We start from the raw sequence: 18,108 nt of genomic DNA, 5'->3' as shown, positions 1-18,108 counted from the left end.
TTACTCTAATAGGACCAAGAACCTAAACTTTAGATGACAAGATGAATGTTGTCTAGGCTAGCTATTACTTGAATTCTTATTGCTTCTTTACTGGTTGCTTCAATCTCATCCTATGAATTCTTATCAGTGCTTTTAAAAATATTTGTTCTATTCTCATGATATTAGTTCTTAATTTTCATGTATGTCCTTATGTAATGTGTATCATTAAAATTATTCTTGTACAACCGAATTGTACTTGTGTCTGCGGGTTTTTGGAATAGATAAAATGGTGGATATTGCAACATGATGTTGCAAAAAATTACTTTTGTTTTGACCAATCAATTGTCCTTATCTTTTTGAAGAAAAAAAACAATAAAACATGATGTATTTTATAGTTTAAGCTTGTATAAGGATGTAATTAATACTGAATTTAGATACAAGGTTCTTTTTGTAAAAAACAATATTATCTCTTGTTTTGATTGTGATTATAAAGTGTTACCAAGTAATCTTCAGCTCCTAGTACAAAATTTCGATCTGTTGAAGTTTACGCCTTTTGATATATATTCATTTTAAATTTAAATTTATTATGAAGGATTTATTGTCATATTTATATAGTATTTGTGAGAATCATATAGCTAGCAAAAATATATATTTTTTTAATAAATTATGAGTATTTGTAAGGATAAAAATTGTCACATAAGGTATTTGTAACGAATATTATTATTACAAATATATATAAAATATTACTCCAAATTTGACTATTGGTAACGAATTTATTTCTTGTAACGACACTAAATAGTTTTAGTGAGGATCATGTTGTTACCATAAATAGAGATATTGTAAAACAGATACATTTGTAACGAATATAGAAAACTTGTCAATTAAACTTATAGCGGCGCGGAGTTTTACAGGACAGACAAAAGGTAACAAATCTTTCGTCACAACAAGTTTTAGCGACAAATTGGGCACTTATTGTGACAATTTTTTCCTTGCTAAAAGTGTCTTTTTTTAGAGATGTTTATTTTTAAAAAGATCTTATTTTGCTCTCCAACAGCTTATTTAAAAAAATAATTAAAATATTTTCTTAAAAATTTACGGAACATTTTGGAAGAGCTTATAAGCTCCTTTGAACATTTTGTAGACTTAGCCAAACACTGTCTAAGAAGCATCCATTAGCACATATTTGTTTGATTCTGTTGAAGAATTGTTGTTTGGAGGGTGAATTCGTATCAAAACCGTGAACCTGCAAATGTCGTTTTTGAAGGGAAGGACTCGATATTTGTAGGTCGATTTTTGCTGCAGTAATTCGACACATGTCGATTTGGGAGCACTTATTTTTGACATCTCAAAATGAGGGGAAAAAAATAAAATTGAAATTGTTTATAATCGACATCAAGATGTCGAAAATATATGCTGCAAATCGACGACACCTTAGTGTCAATTTTTTGGCAAACAAATCGACATGTTGATTATGTCAAGTTTGGTGCCAAAAATCGACATCTGATCAGTGTCAATTTTTAGTTGCCAATTTCAACCCCGTAAATGTCGAACGGGTCTGCGCAATTTTTTTTCTCCGAAAATGATAGTATAGCTATAAAAACACATAAATGCATACCTTCTTGGCTTCTTCTACCGTAAAATCTTTCATTTTAATGTCTTTTCATTCCATAATTGATCTTTATATCAAGGTTGTAAAAATCGGTAATCGGGTCCGAGTCGGTCAGGCACCGACTTACGATTAATCGGTGCGGCGGTGATTAATCGGTGATAAATCGGAAATAAATCGGTATTTAAAATTTAATATAATATATTTGTAGATATTATTTATAAATACTCAAAACATAGATAAAAAATATTTAAACATAGTTATATCTCGATCATGTATATATTCTAATAACATAATAAACGTTTAATAATAATAAGATCATAATACATAAATATCCTTATAAAATATAAATAAAAAGGCACTTTTTTTTGAATTTACATACATTCTTGGCATACATCATTAGTTCTTTAACAATAATAATTAACATAAACAAAATAAAGTATAAACTCATTTTTTTTTATTAAAATCCCAACTTTTATTTTGATTTATAAAAAAAAAAAAAAAAAAAAAAAAAAAAACCGATTTTTGGCCGATTTTTGCCACCGAAGTTTGACCCGCCTTAAAGGTTTGACCGCCTCGGACCGCCTCAAACCGCCTCGGACCGCCTCAGACCGCCTCGGACCGCCTCAAACCGCCTCACAGGCAAAAAACCGATTTTTCAAACCTTTACACTAAAATCGTAAAGGTTTTGGACCGCCTCCGCCTCGGCGGCCGATTAATCGGCCGCCTCGACCGATTTTTAGAACACTGCTTTATATACATGCCACTTATGTTGTAGTTGATGTGATAATTATTATCAGAGTCGTACCCTAGGGTCATGTAGAATTAGCTAGGCATGCCTCTTGGGCTAAAAATATAATGATTTATTTGACGAATATAATGCAAACTAAACATATATAAAGTATTTTTACGTGCACCTGATACAAATTTGCACTTTGCATGCATGAGCTCATGCACTATTTACGTACTAAATATTTGAATAAAAAAATGCACTGAAGTTGCAAATAATGTATGAGTGCGTACAAACTTAAATGGTTCCTAAGAGGGCTCAAAACAATAATTTTCACGACCTCAATCATTATATGAATTTAATTTGATTTATATATGCAAAATGTTTTTTTTTTTATGGATAAAAATAACTTTATTCAGACTATACCAGTCAAATTAGGTGGAAGAGCAAAACTTTCCATAACATTATTACAAGGATATTGAGCAAGGGCATGGGCTAATTTGTTTTCCGTACGCTTGACAAACTTAAACGAAACTTGATGAAAATCGAGAGCTATTCTCTTACAATCCTTGACAATGGCCCCAAAAGGTGCCATTTCGTAATCACCGTCTCGGAGTGCTTTGATTAATTATTCATATGCAAAATGTTAGTTTGTAGCCAAAATGAATTATTTAATTCTACCCACTTAAACTTTTTTATCTGAGGCGGTCCAACAACACAAAGCCCAACTCATTTAAGGCCCACTCTCGATCAAAGCCTTATAGAATTCTCCAGAACCTTGATAAGGACCGTTGATTCTGTATGTTTGATCCTAGCCCTTCATTTCAGAGTTTTGAACCCTGCCTCTCTCAGAAACCCTAATTTTAGTTTCTCCTCTCTCTCTCCTCTGGTCGTACCACCACATTGAATGTTTTTGGCATTTTTCGGCGACACATCCATTTAACTATGATGATTGGCGTTCCTTTGTTGTTCTCTGCTTTAGAGACCAGATTGCTTTTCCATCTATATATAGAGTAAACCCTTTGTGAGAGAGAGAGGGGTAAGAAATCAACTCAGTTTGAATCTCTTCCAACGGTCTTTTTTTTGTATTCTATATGTTCTTTGTAATTCTGTGAGAAAATACCTTGAGTGGGGGAAACACGAGTGTTGAGAATTCATTCTATGTGAGTTTGGGATTTCTGGGAGGGTTGACCAAATTTGGGTGATTTGAGCGTGATCTAAGGTTGTTGGCTTTGAAGTGCGCTTTATACTGTTTGTTGGTGTCACTGCCGATGGTATTAGATCGAGAACTGTGACACTGAAAACTGAGCCGTGAGACAAAAAGAATAGACTTCTCCATTTTTGGAGTAGAGTCCACCGTAGCTTTCTCACCCTATTTTGTCAATATGAGTATGTGTTTGTTTTAGGTACCCAGCACAAAAAATAAATGAACACTATAAACTTTAAGTGCATATGCATGACATAATATTTGCACGATTCATGCACTACTATAATAGTTTGTTCAAAGAAGGCACTGAAGTTGCACATAATATATACTCTTTTTGTGTAATTATTTCTATAAATTAACTCTTTTGATGATATTTTTCAAGGGCAAATATCAAATATTTTTCTACAAAGAAAAGATTTTTGTTCACAACAAACTTAATGATAATAATTAATGTAATTACTTCGAGGAAAATAAAAATTGTGCGGTGAACACAATATTTTGGTTCGTGTGATTTATGTAAATCTATCGAAGTTTATTCGACTCAAATATTGAAATCTTGCCTGCTGATTCATCACATATATCGTGTAAATCTAATATGCGACGTACCATTTATTAATTATGTTAATCTTTCGTCTGTAATGACTGTTCTTGCATTATGGAGGCAAATATATCGTTGCAATATTTTGTCGTTTTCTTTTTGTTTGGTAAGCGCATTATTACTATATATGAGCCGTTGTAGAGTAAATCTTAATCCCGGTTTTGCCAATTCGTGATTTGCATACTTGTGTAGGTTAAATTTAAAATGTAATACATGTTATTTAGCAGTGATTCTCTTATATATTGTCCTATAAAATCATGAAGATTTCCATACTACTAATCACCCTTTTATATTCATTATTTTTCCAAATTTTAATAGCAAGAAGATAATATTAATGTAATTGCACAATCTCTAATTAATTAAAATTCTCAATAAATTTGTCCTAAATGGTGTCCGTTTCTCTATATTTACAACATTTCAAGAATCTTTTAGTCTCCTTTTTGGTATTCTTCGTTAATATTTCAGTATGAATTCGAACGAATCTCAGCGTGAAATAGAAAGTATGGTTAACAAAGAAAATAACAACTTTATTGGCAAACACAATGAAACTCAACAGCAGAACAGAAGAACCTACCACAAACACACTATCCACCGAATTCGATGATTGGAAGCCCAAATAGTTTTTTCATTAAATTGAATTGTCTATATTTATTTGAAGTTGTAATTTTATTTTTCTTTTACTAACAGTTGTTTATATTATTTTTTGGTTCCATGGAGCCATTGCAAGAAAAATTAAGTACCAAAACAAGAGGACTCAAATGAAGGTTTGTTGTACATGCATAATTTTGTTTAATGTTTTTTGAAGTCGATTTTTTTTTTTTTTTTTTTAAGTAATTTTCTTTAATATTTTGCTGGCGAAATATGGACACCAAGAAAACTCCCACGTTCGAGCTGAAAATGAGAGGCTTCGAGAAGAGAACTCGAAACTGAGAGAATCTCTTAGCGGTTCACATGGTTCCGGTGGGAGATCTATCGTACGGAGAACACAATTTAAGAAATGAAAATGCTCGCGTGAGAGATGAGGTAATGCATGAATTTTATTTTCTTATAATCCTTGTGAAAAACTGAACACAAGAGAAGTATTAATTTTTATTGAAAAAATTAAAATATAAATTAGGTGTATTTGGATTGGGTGCGTTCCTTGTGCAACTATATATATATATCTTATAATAAAGGGCCTTTAGCAATAGATCCCTCAAAACACTATTAAATAGCACTAAATCTACCCTAAATTCCTCGTTTGCATGTGATACCCTCTGGCATTTTTTATTCCAAAATTACCCCTCCTTTACATAAATGTTATTATATTAGTAATTATGTGGACTGCAGTTATCAATTTCGATTGTATTTCGCAATTTTGGACTGCATTTAACATTATTTTTTTAATAATATTTTTTAATAAAAATATATATTTTTATTTTAAAATAAAATTTGAATTTTTTTTCGATACGTTTACTACGTCGAATATGACTATAGTCTAGTATGACGATATATGACTATTAATTGTAGTCATATTCTTTCCTTATTATTGTCGTTTTTTATAGGGATGGCAACGGGTCGGTTCTGGGTCGGGTTTGCCTAAACCCAAGACCCGACCCACGAAAAATATATAAACCCAAGACCCGCCCCAACCCGCTTTAGCTTAGACCCAGACCCGCCCCAACCCAGACCCTAACTAAACGGTTCTGACCCGCGAGACCCGCTAGACCCATTAACATACAAAAAGTTTAATATTTTTTAACTTTCATAACATTTTGCTTGTATATTTTTACGAAATAATCTCAATACTAAAATACAATATTTTAAAAACTCTCTACAAGTGACATAACATGAACAATAAAATTACAATTAATTATATTTAACTTCGATAATAAGTAAAATTCAAAATGCAAGACAATTAGCGGTGGTTGACAAGTGATAAATATTACTCACGAAAAATAAAATTCGAAAAATAAAACAGTGAAAATAGGTAAATGATAATAGACAAGATGGAAATTGATAGTTTGATAAATGAAACCTGGAATTATATATATATATATATATATATATATATATATATATATATATATATATATATATATATATATATATATATATACACGGGTCGGTTCTGGGTCGGTTCCAATAAGACCCGTAACCCGACCCAGAACCATCCGGTTCTAAAAACTTAAACCCATTACCCGACCCAGAACCATTTAGCTGACCCAGACCCGCCCCAAACGGGTCGGTTCCGGGTCCAAGACCCGCCAAACCCGTACCCATTGCCATCCCTAGTTTTTTACATTTTTCAACTTAGAAATCCTGATTATATATTGTCGTACAATCATGTTTACCAAATTATACAACAGAGCAAAGATCGCCTATTATTTACGAAAAAAAATTCAATCAACATCAAAAAAAAAAAAAAATCACAATATGAATTATGTAATTAAAAGTCAACTTCACCCTCACAAATAGATCCACAAAATTAGATTGAAAAATTCTTCAACTAAAACAATCATCCGAGTAATTTTTTTTTAATAGTGGTTCTCGCGTGATGGCACGCGAACAGAGAGGGTTTGGTCGTGTGATAGTACACGAGCAAACCCTCTCTTCTGTTCGTGTGAAACCACGGGAGAACCATTTTTTTTCTTAAATATAACTAAATTTAAATTAAAAGCCAACTACAATAACAAGTTGAACATCCAAATACAATGACAAAATGGACGATGTTACCTGTTAGTCGTCGTGTTATCAAAATGGACGATGTTGTTAGTCCAACACTTTACAAATCTCTCCTTATAAATCAACCACGTATGATTGACGTATGCTGTCAGCTTGGGATATTCCCCGTACAAACTAATCATCTCTTTATAATTGCATTCATACTCTTTTTCAGTCTCCGAATTCATTAACTTTTCCCAAACCGTTATCTGAAACAACACACCATTTTTTTGTTGCCTAAGAACTTCGACGCATTTGCCTCAATATTTGTTTTTATGTGATATAAACATAACATGTGCGACTCTGGAAACACGTTAGGCAATACTTTTAGTAGACCCAACTCACGATCTGTTAGTATCACTTCCGGTTCAACTCCGGGTGGTAATATATCTCGCAGGAATCTCTAAGTCCATGCATAAGTGTCCTCATCTTCACGTAACATAAAAGCTACAAAAGTAGGGAAGTTTCTTCCTACCCTACCGGAGTAACCCCAATAATTTCCGAAATAGGCATTTCATATGTATATAAAAGTCATTATAATTTTATCAACTCATAAATACAATCTAATAAATCAAATTCGCATTTAAATAAGTATTACATATTAGTCTTGTAAGTGCAATCCATCAGTATAACGTATGGAAATAATTGCAAAAGTTTGATTGAATGGGGGTGCACGAACATAACATCGTGCACTGTGTCGCCAGCTGAGTTTGTTCAATGTCATTTGCTATATCCACTTTCACTAAGTTTGTTGCTCTTGAGTCAAGCGACTTAACGAACGTATTCCTTGTGGATATTTATGAGGAAGATGATTATGAATACCATCTTTGATGGTAAGGCGCCATAAACCATCACGACCCTCTTTACCCCATAGCGCAAAAGGACAAATGCACTTCATTGAACCAGACTTCCGACTTGTTACGACATCGACAGTTTTACACGTCAAATATTGTCCACATGAAAGACTGACGTCTAATCTCCTGACCATGACTGACGCCCGTGTTCATTGCCCAATCAACTAGTGTATCTTTACTCTCAAATGCAGTCGAAATTATGAAAAATTGACAGAAATCATGTAACTCAAATGTCCCCGTATCTTTATCAATGTTTATGTATATGATATACCTAATTGGACCGACCCAATGGACCCACAATTCTTCTATTATTTGGGCCCGGTACATGAAAGCCCAAATCACCTTCAAATAAGGCTTGTGCAACAAAGCAAACCCAACCCAATAAACGACATATAAATAGATGTTTACTCATTTTGTTAAGGTACGTTCTACTATTTACAAGATTCTAGAATTCATATTCGAGGTTATTGCAAATACCACCCCTGTGAAATCTCTAATTGTCAAATACCCCATGTCATAAAAAAACTCACTAAATCCCCCCTATGTTAATGTTTTCGAAGCACACTGCACCCATTTTGACTTTAGACATTGACTAATGGTGAATAGACAAAGATACCCTACAGGGTTTTTTAGCAATTAGTGAAGTATAACATACTAAATTTTAGAATCACTTTAATTTTATAAATATTATGTATTTATTTTTTATTCTTAAAAATAAAAAACAAATTAAACAAGAATTAGATGTATATTGTAACGTTACAAGTTCTTATATGTTTTTGTTTTTTAGTATTTTTATATGCTTTGTAATTGTTTGTTATATTTTATATTAAATTAACAATAACCATTAAAAGAAAAAAAAGAGGTCTTCTCTGCCCCGTCTCAACCTGGTGCTGCCCTGCTACACCACCACCACAACCATCTCTATATCCACCACCACAACAACAGTGAAAATGGTAGCTATAAACACACAACAAAAAGAATGATTTCGACTGCAAATCCTTATAGTGCTCCTGTAACCATTATCACAACACACACATATACATATGTGAGTATCTATGTTCCGGTGGCGGAGAGATCTGTGTTCCGGTGGCGGAGAGATCTCGGCGGAATCAAAGTGTTTCCGTTCAATTTGTCCGGAAAACACTTGCCCCTCTCGAATCTACTTCGAACGAAACCCCCACCTTTAGAACTCGTCGGAAGATTTGGCCGAAAAATCCTGCCCTGTCGAACCTACCTTGGACCAGCCCGCACCCTTAGATCTCGTCGAAAGAACTACCCCGCATTCGTCGTTCTCGCCAGAAAAACAATGCTCCATTATCGACGAATGCCAGAGGGCTGGGGTTCTTCAAGAACTTTGCGGCGACAAAAAGAAATTGGCGAAGGAGAATGAGATAGTCATGAAGGCGAAGAAGGAATAACCTTTGCTACGGACGGTGTCACCGACGAGAAGAGTGGAGGAGGCGGTTGGTGGAAGGAAAGAGGAGGCGGTGGAGGAAGAAATTTGGGGAAGAACGAAGAAGACGACGTATTCCTTTAGATTTTTTGTTTTTTACTGTATTCTTTTTGTTTGTTTTAACAATTTTAAAAATTACAATTTAGTCCTATAAATTTAGATTATTTATAATTAAATCAATTTGGTTTTTTTCCTCTTATAAAGGGATATATATGTCATTTCACCCTGAAAATAGAATAAGAAATCGCACATTCCGCGAGTGAGAGACACGATTTGCCTCCAAGGGTTCGGATGCCTTGACTTTGTTAACATATGGGGGAGTTAGTGAGTTTTTTTTTCACAGGGGGTATTTGACAATTAGAGATTACACACGGGTGGTATTTGCAATTAGCTCATTCATATTCTCTATACTATCTCCACGATCCGTACATCTGACTTGAGCGTCGTAGGGGTTTCTGTCGGATCACCACCCGGCGTAGTTCACGTGTGTTAATTTCGTAGGCACCTCAAGACCATCTAATTGATAAGCTATTAATCCGCTTTGCTCTCCCAACTCGTTTACCACACTACCCCATGTGATCTAAGTAACTAGCATCATCATTCTGGCGCCGTCTGTGGGAATGCATACTAGATCACGTAGCCTGCAAGATCCTCCTGAATCATCCGCTCGGAGAGAAAATGACACAACTAACAACCTCCCAATACATCGCCACGATGGGAGCAAATGCTCCCCCCGCGATACCACCACATGCTCCACTCGCGGTGCCGCCCATGGCACCTCAGCCAGTCCAGAACAACGACCACCGAGTAAGTGTGTCCTCATCCACCTCGGACCCACGGTCCCGGATGCAACTATCCACCAATCACAGGGGGCACAGCCCGGAGAGCAACGTCAGGGCTCACCCCAACAGGGTAACGCGTCTCCACGGAGAGTCCCTCTCCTTAATGAAGGAGAAGATGAGATAAGCAGTAGAGTGTCTCGCCAAAACTCTTTCCCCCAAATGAACAATCCAATGGGCGGAAGAGCGTATGTCCCAGTAAGACGTAGTCCTTTCACCATGGACATCCTCAACGAGGTATTACCTCAAGGAGTTAAAATATCAAGTTTACCTCAATTCGAAGGAACCACCGACCCACAAGAACACAGAGAAATTCCATGCCATGGCAGATTTGTATATGGCCCAATAGATGCAGCAATGTGCAAGATGTTCCGCACCACTCTCTCCAAGAGGGCCATGAATTTATTCAACTCTTTACCTACAGGATTGATCGACATCTTCTCTCGATTATCGTAACACTTCACCAACCAATTCGCCATCAACAAGCAATATGCCAAAACCTCGACACACCGTTTCTCTATCATACAAAAAGACAACGAAACACTCCGCAATTACATCAGGCGTTTTGTGGAAACTTCCCACGAAGTCCCCAGCGTAGGACAAGACATGCTCTCAGGGATCATGCAGCAAAACTTGAAGTCGGGTAGGTTCAAAGAATCTATCGCCGAAAGGCCTCCTGGCAACCTAGATGAGTTGTTGAATCAAGCTGAGAAGTACGTGCGCATAGAAGAAGCCTCTAACCATGCTCCTCCCAAGAGCAAGAGGGAAGATGACCGACAGGACATTAGGAGACGGGATGATCGACGTCCGCCACCCCCACCTCAGGGCCAACCATCTTCCTCCTACAATCGATTCACTCCGCTAAACACTTGCCTCACTGAAATCCTTCACGTAATAGAACAAAAAGGTTTGGCGGAGTCTCCATGCCCCATGCACCCTAACGAAAAATGGGTGAAATCCGATCGATACTGTCGTTTTCATAAGGACAAAGGGCACAGCACCGAAGAGTGCGCGCAACTTAAAATAGCCATTGAGTGGCTAATCAAACAAGGACACTCGGGCGAATACATCGACAAGTCCAAAGGCAAACGGCGAGATGACCCCCCACGTCGAGATAACCATCGCGATCAACAGCATCGATGAGATGAGGGCGGTTATCGACGTGACCCAGACAACAATGACAATCAACCCAATCGAGGGGTCGTTGCTTTTATTTCAGGAGGACCGGCAGGCGGTGACTCACACAATTCAAGGCGTAACCTTGCCCGGTCGGCACATATGAGTCATCAAGAACATGCATCTCCCTCCGGCTCTGTATATCAAATAAGAAGACCCGACACTAGCATCGTCTTCAATTCATCAGACTTAGAGGGTCCAATTGAGGCTCACAACGACGCTTTAGTGATCACGGCCTCGGTGGCAAACTTTTTAGTCAAGAAGATACTGGTAGACAACGGGAGCTCGGCCGACATCATGTACACTCACGCGTTTACGCAGCTGGGGATCGACAACGCCAAATTATGCCCTGTGAGTACTCCACTGAAATGATTCACAAGAGAAGATGTATACACAAATGGTGAAGTAGAACTTCCCATATCACTCGGAGATAGCCCATGCGAGTGACGAAGATGGTGAAATTCCTAATAGTTAATACACCATCTCCGTACAACATCATCTTGGGAAGACCTACGATACACACTTTGGAGGGAGTTCCGTCCTCCTTTCACCAAAAATTGATGTTCCTACTCCCTATGGGATGGGAGAGGTACGTGGAGATAGAAGACTCGCGCGAGAATTCTACGCGAGAGCCCTATGTGAACCATCTAAGAAGCCCAAGCCATCCGGAAGGGGAGACGACACCCAAAAACCCGACAAACGAAAATGGGTCAACGCGGTCATCGAGGCCGATAGAGAAATCCTCATCAGCGTACCGGACGACAGCATCAAGCTAGCGCCCGTCGAAGAGCTTAAGCTCATAGAGCTCACACTTGGAGATGATTCCAAGATACTACACATCGGATCCGATTTAGATCTAAAGATGGAACATCACCTAATCAATTTCCTGCAATACAATGGAGACGTGTTCTCTTGGAAAGCCAAGATTTGTCGGGAATCCCCCCTAAGGTGGCTCTACATCGGCTCAACGTCGACAAAAGGTTGAAACCGGTCAAACAAAGGAAGCGGACATTTGGTCCCGAACGCAACAAACACATCAAGGCGCAAGTTGTAAAACTTCTAGAGGCAGGTCATATTCGACCAGTTCAGTATCCTGAATGGTTGTCAAACGTAGTACTTGTTCCCGAACCCCTGGGCAAGTGGAGGTTGTGCGTGAACTTCACCGACCTCAACAGAGCTTTCCCGAAGGACCCATTTCCTTTGCCTATGATTGACCAACTCATTGACTCGACCTCGGGATGCAAGCTCCTCAGCTTCCTTGACGCGTATCAAGGATACAATCAAATCTTGCTCGCCCCAGAATATCAATAGAGGGCCAATTTCGTCACAGATCAAGGCATCTACTGCTACCAAGTTATGCCTTGCGGCCTAAAAAATGCGGGGCTACTTACCAACGTCTAGTGAACACAATGTTCGCGGACCTAATCGGCAAGAATATGGAAGTGTACATCGGTGACATGCTCGTAAAAAGTATCATGGTCTCGGACCACTTAGCCGATTTAAGTCAGTGTTTCGCCATCCTGCGAAAATACAAGATGAAACTCAACCCCCTCAAATGTTCGTTCAGAGTTCGGGGAGGTAAATTCTTGGCATACATAATATCACAATGAGGAATCGAAGCTAATCCCACGAAAATCAAAGCCATCACCTCCATGGCTCCACCAACATCAATCAAGAAAGTCCAACATCTTAACGGCTGATTGGCATCTTTGAACCGATTTATTTCTCGGTCGACGGATAGAGGTCTCCCCTTCTTCAAGATTCTAAGGGGTCGAAAAAAGTTTGAGTGGGATGAAGCTTGTCAAAAAGCTTTCCTCGAACTTAAGTCGTATCTCGCATCTCCACCCTTACTCACGAAACCTTAGCCCGGAGACACCCTCCTCCTATACTTGCGACCTCCGCTGATGCCATCAGCGCGGTCCTCATCCGAAATGGAGAGAAAGGTCACCAGCCAATATACTACATAAGTCGCGTCCTTCAAGGAGCTGAACAAGCGCTATACCAACATGGAAAAACTCGTCCTCGCCCTCATCAAGACAGTTCGGAAGCTTCGACCTTACATCCAATCACATCAAGTGGTGGTTCTCACAAACTATTAAGGAGTCCCGAGACATCCAGGCAGTTAGCCAAATGGGCAATAGAACTGAGTGAATACGGGGTAGAATTCAAATCCCGCCCCGCCATTAAGGTGCAAATATTGGCCGATTTCTTAGTAGAAATGACCTCAACAGAAGAGAACACCTCCTTACCCGCTTGGTCCGTCATCGTTGATGGATCTTCCACAGCCACAGGAGGTGGCGTGGGTATCGTATTAACGAACCCCAACGGAGATGAATTCGAATATGCTCAGCGATTCGAATTTACAGCCTCAAACAATGTAGTTGAATATGAATCATTGATTGCTGGAATCCGCCTCGCCCTAGCAGCCGGAGCACGTAAGCTCCTAATACAAAGCGACTCTCAGCTCGTTGTTAACCAAGTACTCGGAACCTATGAGGCCAAAGAAGACTCCATGGCCAAATACTTAGCCCTCACTCATACTCTGTTATCCAAGTTCGAGAGCTACGAAATAAAACAAGTACCTCGCTCCAGCAATATCCATGCAGACAAATTAGCTAGGCTTGGAAGCTTCATGGCAAGCATTGGGAGTCCGAAAGTTACTCTCCTCACCTCGCCTCAACCAGAGATAGCTTCAACCGATGTAGTACATTACAATAAGGAGGACGAACCATGTTGGTTCACTTCTATCATAAATTATTTCAAGAAGGGAGAACTTCCAACCGACATCACCCAAGCACGGAAGTTAAAAACGAGATCCACTCGCTTCGTAATGGTGGAAGGAGAACTTTACAAATGAGGATTCTCATTCCCCTATCTCAAATGCCTCGACCCAACTACAACAAATTACGTATTTCGAGAGGTACATGAAGGCATTTGCGGAAATCATTTGAGTGGTAGAACCTTGGCTCTCAAACTATTGAGACAAGGTTACTACTGGCCAACAATGCATGAAGACACGAAGAGATGCATGAAGACGCGAAGAAATTAGTACATAGGTGTAAACCTTGCCAAGAGCCTGCCAACATCCCTCACATGCCAGCGGCGTTAATGCAACCGATTGACAGCCCCATCCATTTCGCCCAATAGGGAGTGGACTTAGTCGGCCTTTTCCCGCCCGCCACCGGAGGGCGCAAGTACCTCATTGTAGCCGTGGATTACTTCACCAAAGGGGTGGAGGCCGAACCCTTAGCGCGCATCCGAGAAGAAGAAGTCATTCAATTCCTCTTGAAGAGTATCGTGTGTCATTTTGGAATCCCACGTTCCTTTATTTCAGATAATGGAACCCAATTTTTTGGCGACAAAGTGAAGAATTGGTGCCTTGGCTTAGACATCAAACAGTTCTTCACATCCGTAGCCAATCCACAAGCAAACGGCCAAACTGAGGTCACGAATCACACCATACTCCAACACCTCAAAACGAGGCTTGGAAGCGCCAAGAGGAAGTGGGTGGAAGAATTGCCCAATGCCCTATGGGCATATCGAACAACCCCACGAGCAGCAACTGGAGAATCCCCCTCTAATTTGGCGTTCAGAACAGAGGCTATCACACCCGTTGAAATCGGTGAACCATCTTGGCCAGTCACCAACTATAATCCCGCACCTAACAAAGAAGCTATGCGAGGGAGCCTCGACCAGGTAGATGAGCTATGAGAGATTGCATGCGTCCGACAACAAATGTACAAAACACGCATGACCAAGGCCTATAACTCAAAGTTCCGCCCTCGATCTTTCCAAGTGGGAGACCTAGTTCTCGGAAAAGCTGAAGCCTCGCGCCCCATTGGCAAACTCGACCCCAAGTGGGAAGGACCATATAAAATAACACAAGTGGTCAACACTGGAGCATATCTCCTCGAGAACCTTGACGAACACCCTATACCTAGAATCTGGAATATAAGGAACCTCAAAAGGTTCTACGCTTGAGGTATACACCCACCTTACTTCAAAATTGTTTAAGTTAGCATCCACATCTTACTCATACAAAAGTCTCTCAAAAGCAAATACCTTTGCAGGCTTCGCGACCCTCCACGTCACTCGTCTTGCAAAAATGTCTCTAAACACTCGAGAAGTTCCTATTCCATAACAAGGTGCGTAAACGTCCCACCCAAAGTGGGAGCCTATTAATATCACCTACCTAGAATTCCATACCTTTCATCACCTTCTTACAGATTGAGAATCAATTACGAGGGGAAGCCTACCGCACATCACTTGCCCAAAGAGAGAAGATACTCCGCACTATCTCACGAAGGGTAACACCACTTCTATTAAGTGATATCACACCCACATTCTTGGATATCTATACTAACATTGTAATGCCATCCCATTTGACAGGCATGATTACGCAGCAAATCACCGCAACTCACGAGTTGATTTCATATCTTGGAAGGCGAGAAAGAGAAACAGTCCCCACATTGGGTACGTGACCCTGTAATACACATCACCCGAACTTATGAAATTACTAAGTCTTCAGTACAAGTACTTACAACTTTTCTACTATACTTTTCAGGCATAGAGACACCAAAGACAATCGACATACCACCAGTACAGCAAGCACGGACGAATACAAGGAAGACGTGGAAGAAGAATAATTTATTATAGTCACGTAGAATAGTTTTCATTTGTAACGCCCCACATTTTTATAAGCATATTATATGAAATTATATGGAGTAAATTGATGATTTCCATTTCATGAATTAATTAGTAACTTCTACGCACCCTAAATGATTACGTGAATTATATGCACTGTGTTGTTTTATGTTATTATGTTGTTTTATGTTATGTCTATAGTAGAACAATGTGCGATCGACTCGATTTGATTAGATGATTAAGTAATTTTATATACGTAATTAAATGAATTAGGTGCTTTAAATGAATTATTAATCTATGCTAATATTGATATTAAATTTTGATGATATTGATTTGTCTCTCATGTACATGCTTAATTATAATTTATATGGTCTAATGAAAATTATGTTATGATAATTAATCTATACAGTGTATCCTTAATTGTCTTACAATTTATGATTTAATGAATGTAGATACATATATGTGAATGTTGTGGGTATATATATGCTACGTGAGTTGCTCACGATGTGGTAATTAATCTATGCAATTTATCTCTACTATTCTATGATTTAATAGTTATATATACATCTATTAATGATTTGTGTATGTTTGCAATGCATGTGCCGTATGTGTTTGAAGTATGTAGTCTAGTGTATAATCTATTTTTCTGAATTGGTATCAGGACCCCCTGTGGTTTTAGATATTGCATAATAGCCCTTGGGAAATTTCCTCCTCTTTCCTTCTCTATTTGCCTGCAGCAGTCCTTCTTCTTCTTCTTAAAGAAGAAACGAGGATTTTTGGTCTTCACTCTTCTTCCTCTTATCCCACGGCAGCTTCACCCAATGAAAACTCATAAAAATTTCCCCTTCTTCTCTGGGAAGTCTCACATCTAATTAATAAGTTGATTTTTATGTGTTTAATTGATGAATATGCTTAGGAATCGAATTTCGATGAACTCTAGTTTGAATTTCAGATTCGTAGCCTCAACTTCCAATGCATGTTTCATCAATGATTTATTTTCTGAAAACTATGAAATTAGTTGTGCGTGTAGATATTTCTGTTAGCTTCGTTTTGATATACAGTATGCGTAATTTGGAATTATATTGATCAAGTTATGAACCGTTCTCTGAAACTGCACGATTACTGAGTCATTTATGATTTATGTGTTAAAATTGGATTTTATCTTGTTTTGATTCATGCAATTCTAACTGGATATGATTAAAGACTTATAAAACTGATTCTTAGCAAATTTCATGGTGTTTGGTTGAAAGAATTATTTATTTGGTATTTTTTAAGTTGAATGCCCTGTTCTGAAATTCTGCTGGTGTTACTGTACTAAATTAATTATTTCTCTCCCATGGATAGGTATTTTACGGAAATGTTTTAATATGGTATAAATCACGTATATGTGAACGTTTTGTGAAAATTTCATAAGATTTGTATGTACGGTTTCAGATATATGAGTTTTCAATGTAGAAGTACCAAAGCTGCCAGACTTTCTAAAATATAGTACTATGAATGAAATGAGTTGTTAGGACGCTATTTAGGGGACATAGTTCTATCTAAGGATACCTCTCAATTGATTATTAAGGACCGATAAGAATATAGTTTCGTTTATGTAATTTGAAGTTCGTTATTAGGGTATAGTCGTAAATTGTTTTGAAATCTTGATGTGACTAGATTGCAAAGTTGATACGATTTCTTTGTAGTTCTTTGGAATAGAGTATGTGGATTTGAATTTCATGTATTATGTGCGTATGTGCTATTATGATTATCGTATGCTTATATGTCAACATCAATGTATAACCTAGAAAACGTATGAATGATGCATTTCGAGAGTTTGATAATTACATTGGTATGTTATAACGGTGACAGTGGTTATATGAAATAATATAATAATCCCCTTCTCTTGTACGTGATACCTCTTGTATGTGATACGTGTACGTTGAATGATATTTGTGATGACACGATGTTGATGAATTATGAAAATGATTATTCATGTGTTTATTAATTATGTGAGTTATTTGAATAAGAAACTCTTTGAATATGTTTGTTAGTTATGTGGTTATGTGTTTATTATGATAAGTGCAAGTTCGATCTAATATGATTATATATTTGGAGTCAAATGATTTGTCATTTAGGGTATTGCATGGTCAATATAGGTAAGTCAGAATCTTAACATGGCTATCGGTTGAGTAGACACGGGAATATGGAGGGGCCGGTATTCCAACTACGGTACTATAGACTAGAGTGGGTAGCTCCCCTAAAAACGGGCTCAGAATTTCGACGTCTATTATCGATAATGATGTTATGAATCTGATAGGGATACCGTCACATTAT

At 38.0% G+C, this 18,108-nt stretch overlaps 2 protein-coding genes across 2 annotated transcripts; both read left to right on the top strand.

Annotated features, from left to right (window-relative positions):
• Positions 1 to 10,188: 10,188 nt before the first annotated feature.
• On the top strand, positions 10,189 to 11,112 carry LOC148769711 (uncharacterized). The gene is made up of 2 exons (XM_088820304.1): positions 10,189 to 10,421; positions 10,530 to 11,112. The coding sequence occupies exons 1-2, from the start codon at positions 10,189 to 10,191 to the stop codon at positions 11,110 to 11,112; spliced, it is 816 nt and encodes a 271-aa protein (XP_088676430.1).
• Positions 11,113 to 12,554: 1,442 nt separating this feature from the next.
• Positions 12,555 to 14,856, top strand: LOC148769710 (uncharacterized). Its single transcript, XM_088820303.1, has 3 exons — positions 12,555 to 12,723; positions 13,011 to 13,877; positions 14,480 to 14,856. The coding sequence occupies exons 1-3, from the start codon at positions 12,555 to 12,557 to the stop codon at positions 14,854 to 14,856; spliced, it is 1,413 nt and encodes a 470-aa protein (XP_088676429.1).
• The last annotated feature ends 3,252 nt before the right edge of the window (positions 14,857 to 18,108 follow it).

The sequence above is a fragment of the Erythranthe guttata genome, chromosome 7, assembly GCF_056151865.1.
Source record: "Erythranthe guttata isolate IM_541 chromosome 7, IM_541, whole genome shotgun sequence".
In the NCBI taxonomy this organism is placed as follows: Eukaryota; Viridiplantae; Streptophyta; class Magnoliopsida; order Lamiales; family Phrymaceae; genus Erythranthe; species Erythranthe guttata.
The sequence above is the reverse complement of the archived record's forward strand: the minus strand, read 5'-3'. Positions and strand labels throughout refer to the sequence as shown.

Bases quoted from the DNA above. Each gene is read 5' to 3' on its own strand.
- LOC148769711 (XM_088820304.1), top strand. From the start codon at position 10,189: ATGGACATCCTCAACGAGGTATTACCTCAAGGAGTTAAAATATCAAGT. The intron at 10,422-10,529 runs GTAACACTTCAC...CAATTACATCAG, and splicing joins GACATCTTCTCTCGATTATC to GCGTTTTGTGGAAACTTCCC.
- LOC148769710 (XM_088820303.1), top strand. From the start codon at position 12,555: ATGTTCGCGGACCTAATCGGCAAGAATATGGAAGTGTACATCGGTGAC. The intron at 12,724-13,010 runs GTAAATTCTTGG...ACGAAACCTTAG, and splicing joins TTCGTTCAGAGTTCGGGGAG to CCCGGAGACACCCTCCTCCT. The intron at 13,878-14,479 runs GTTGGTTCACTT...CCTTTATTTCAG, and splicing joins CAATAAGGAGGACGAACCAT to ATAATGGAACCCAATTTTTT.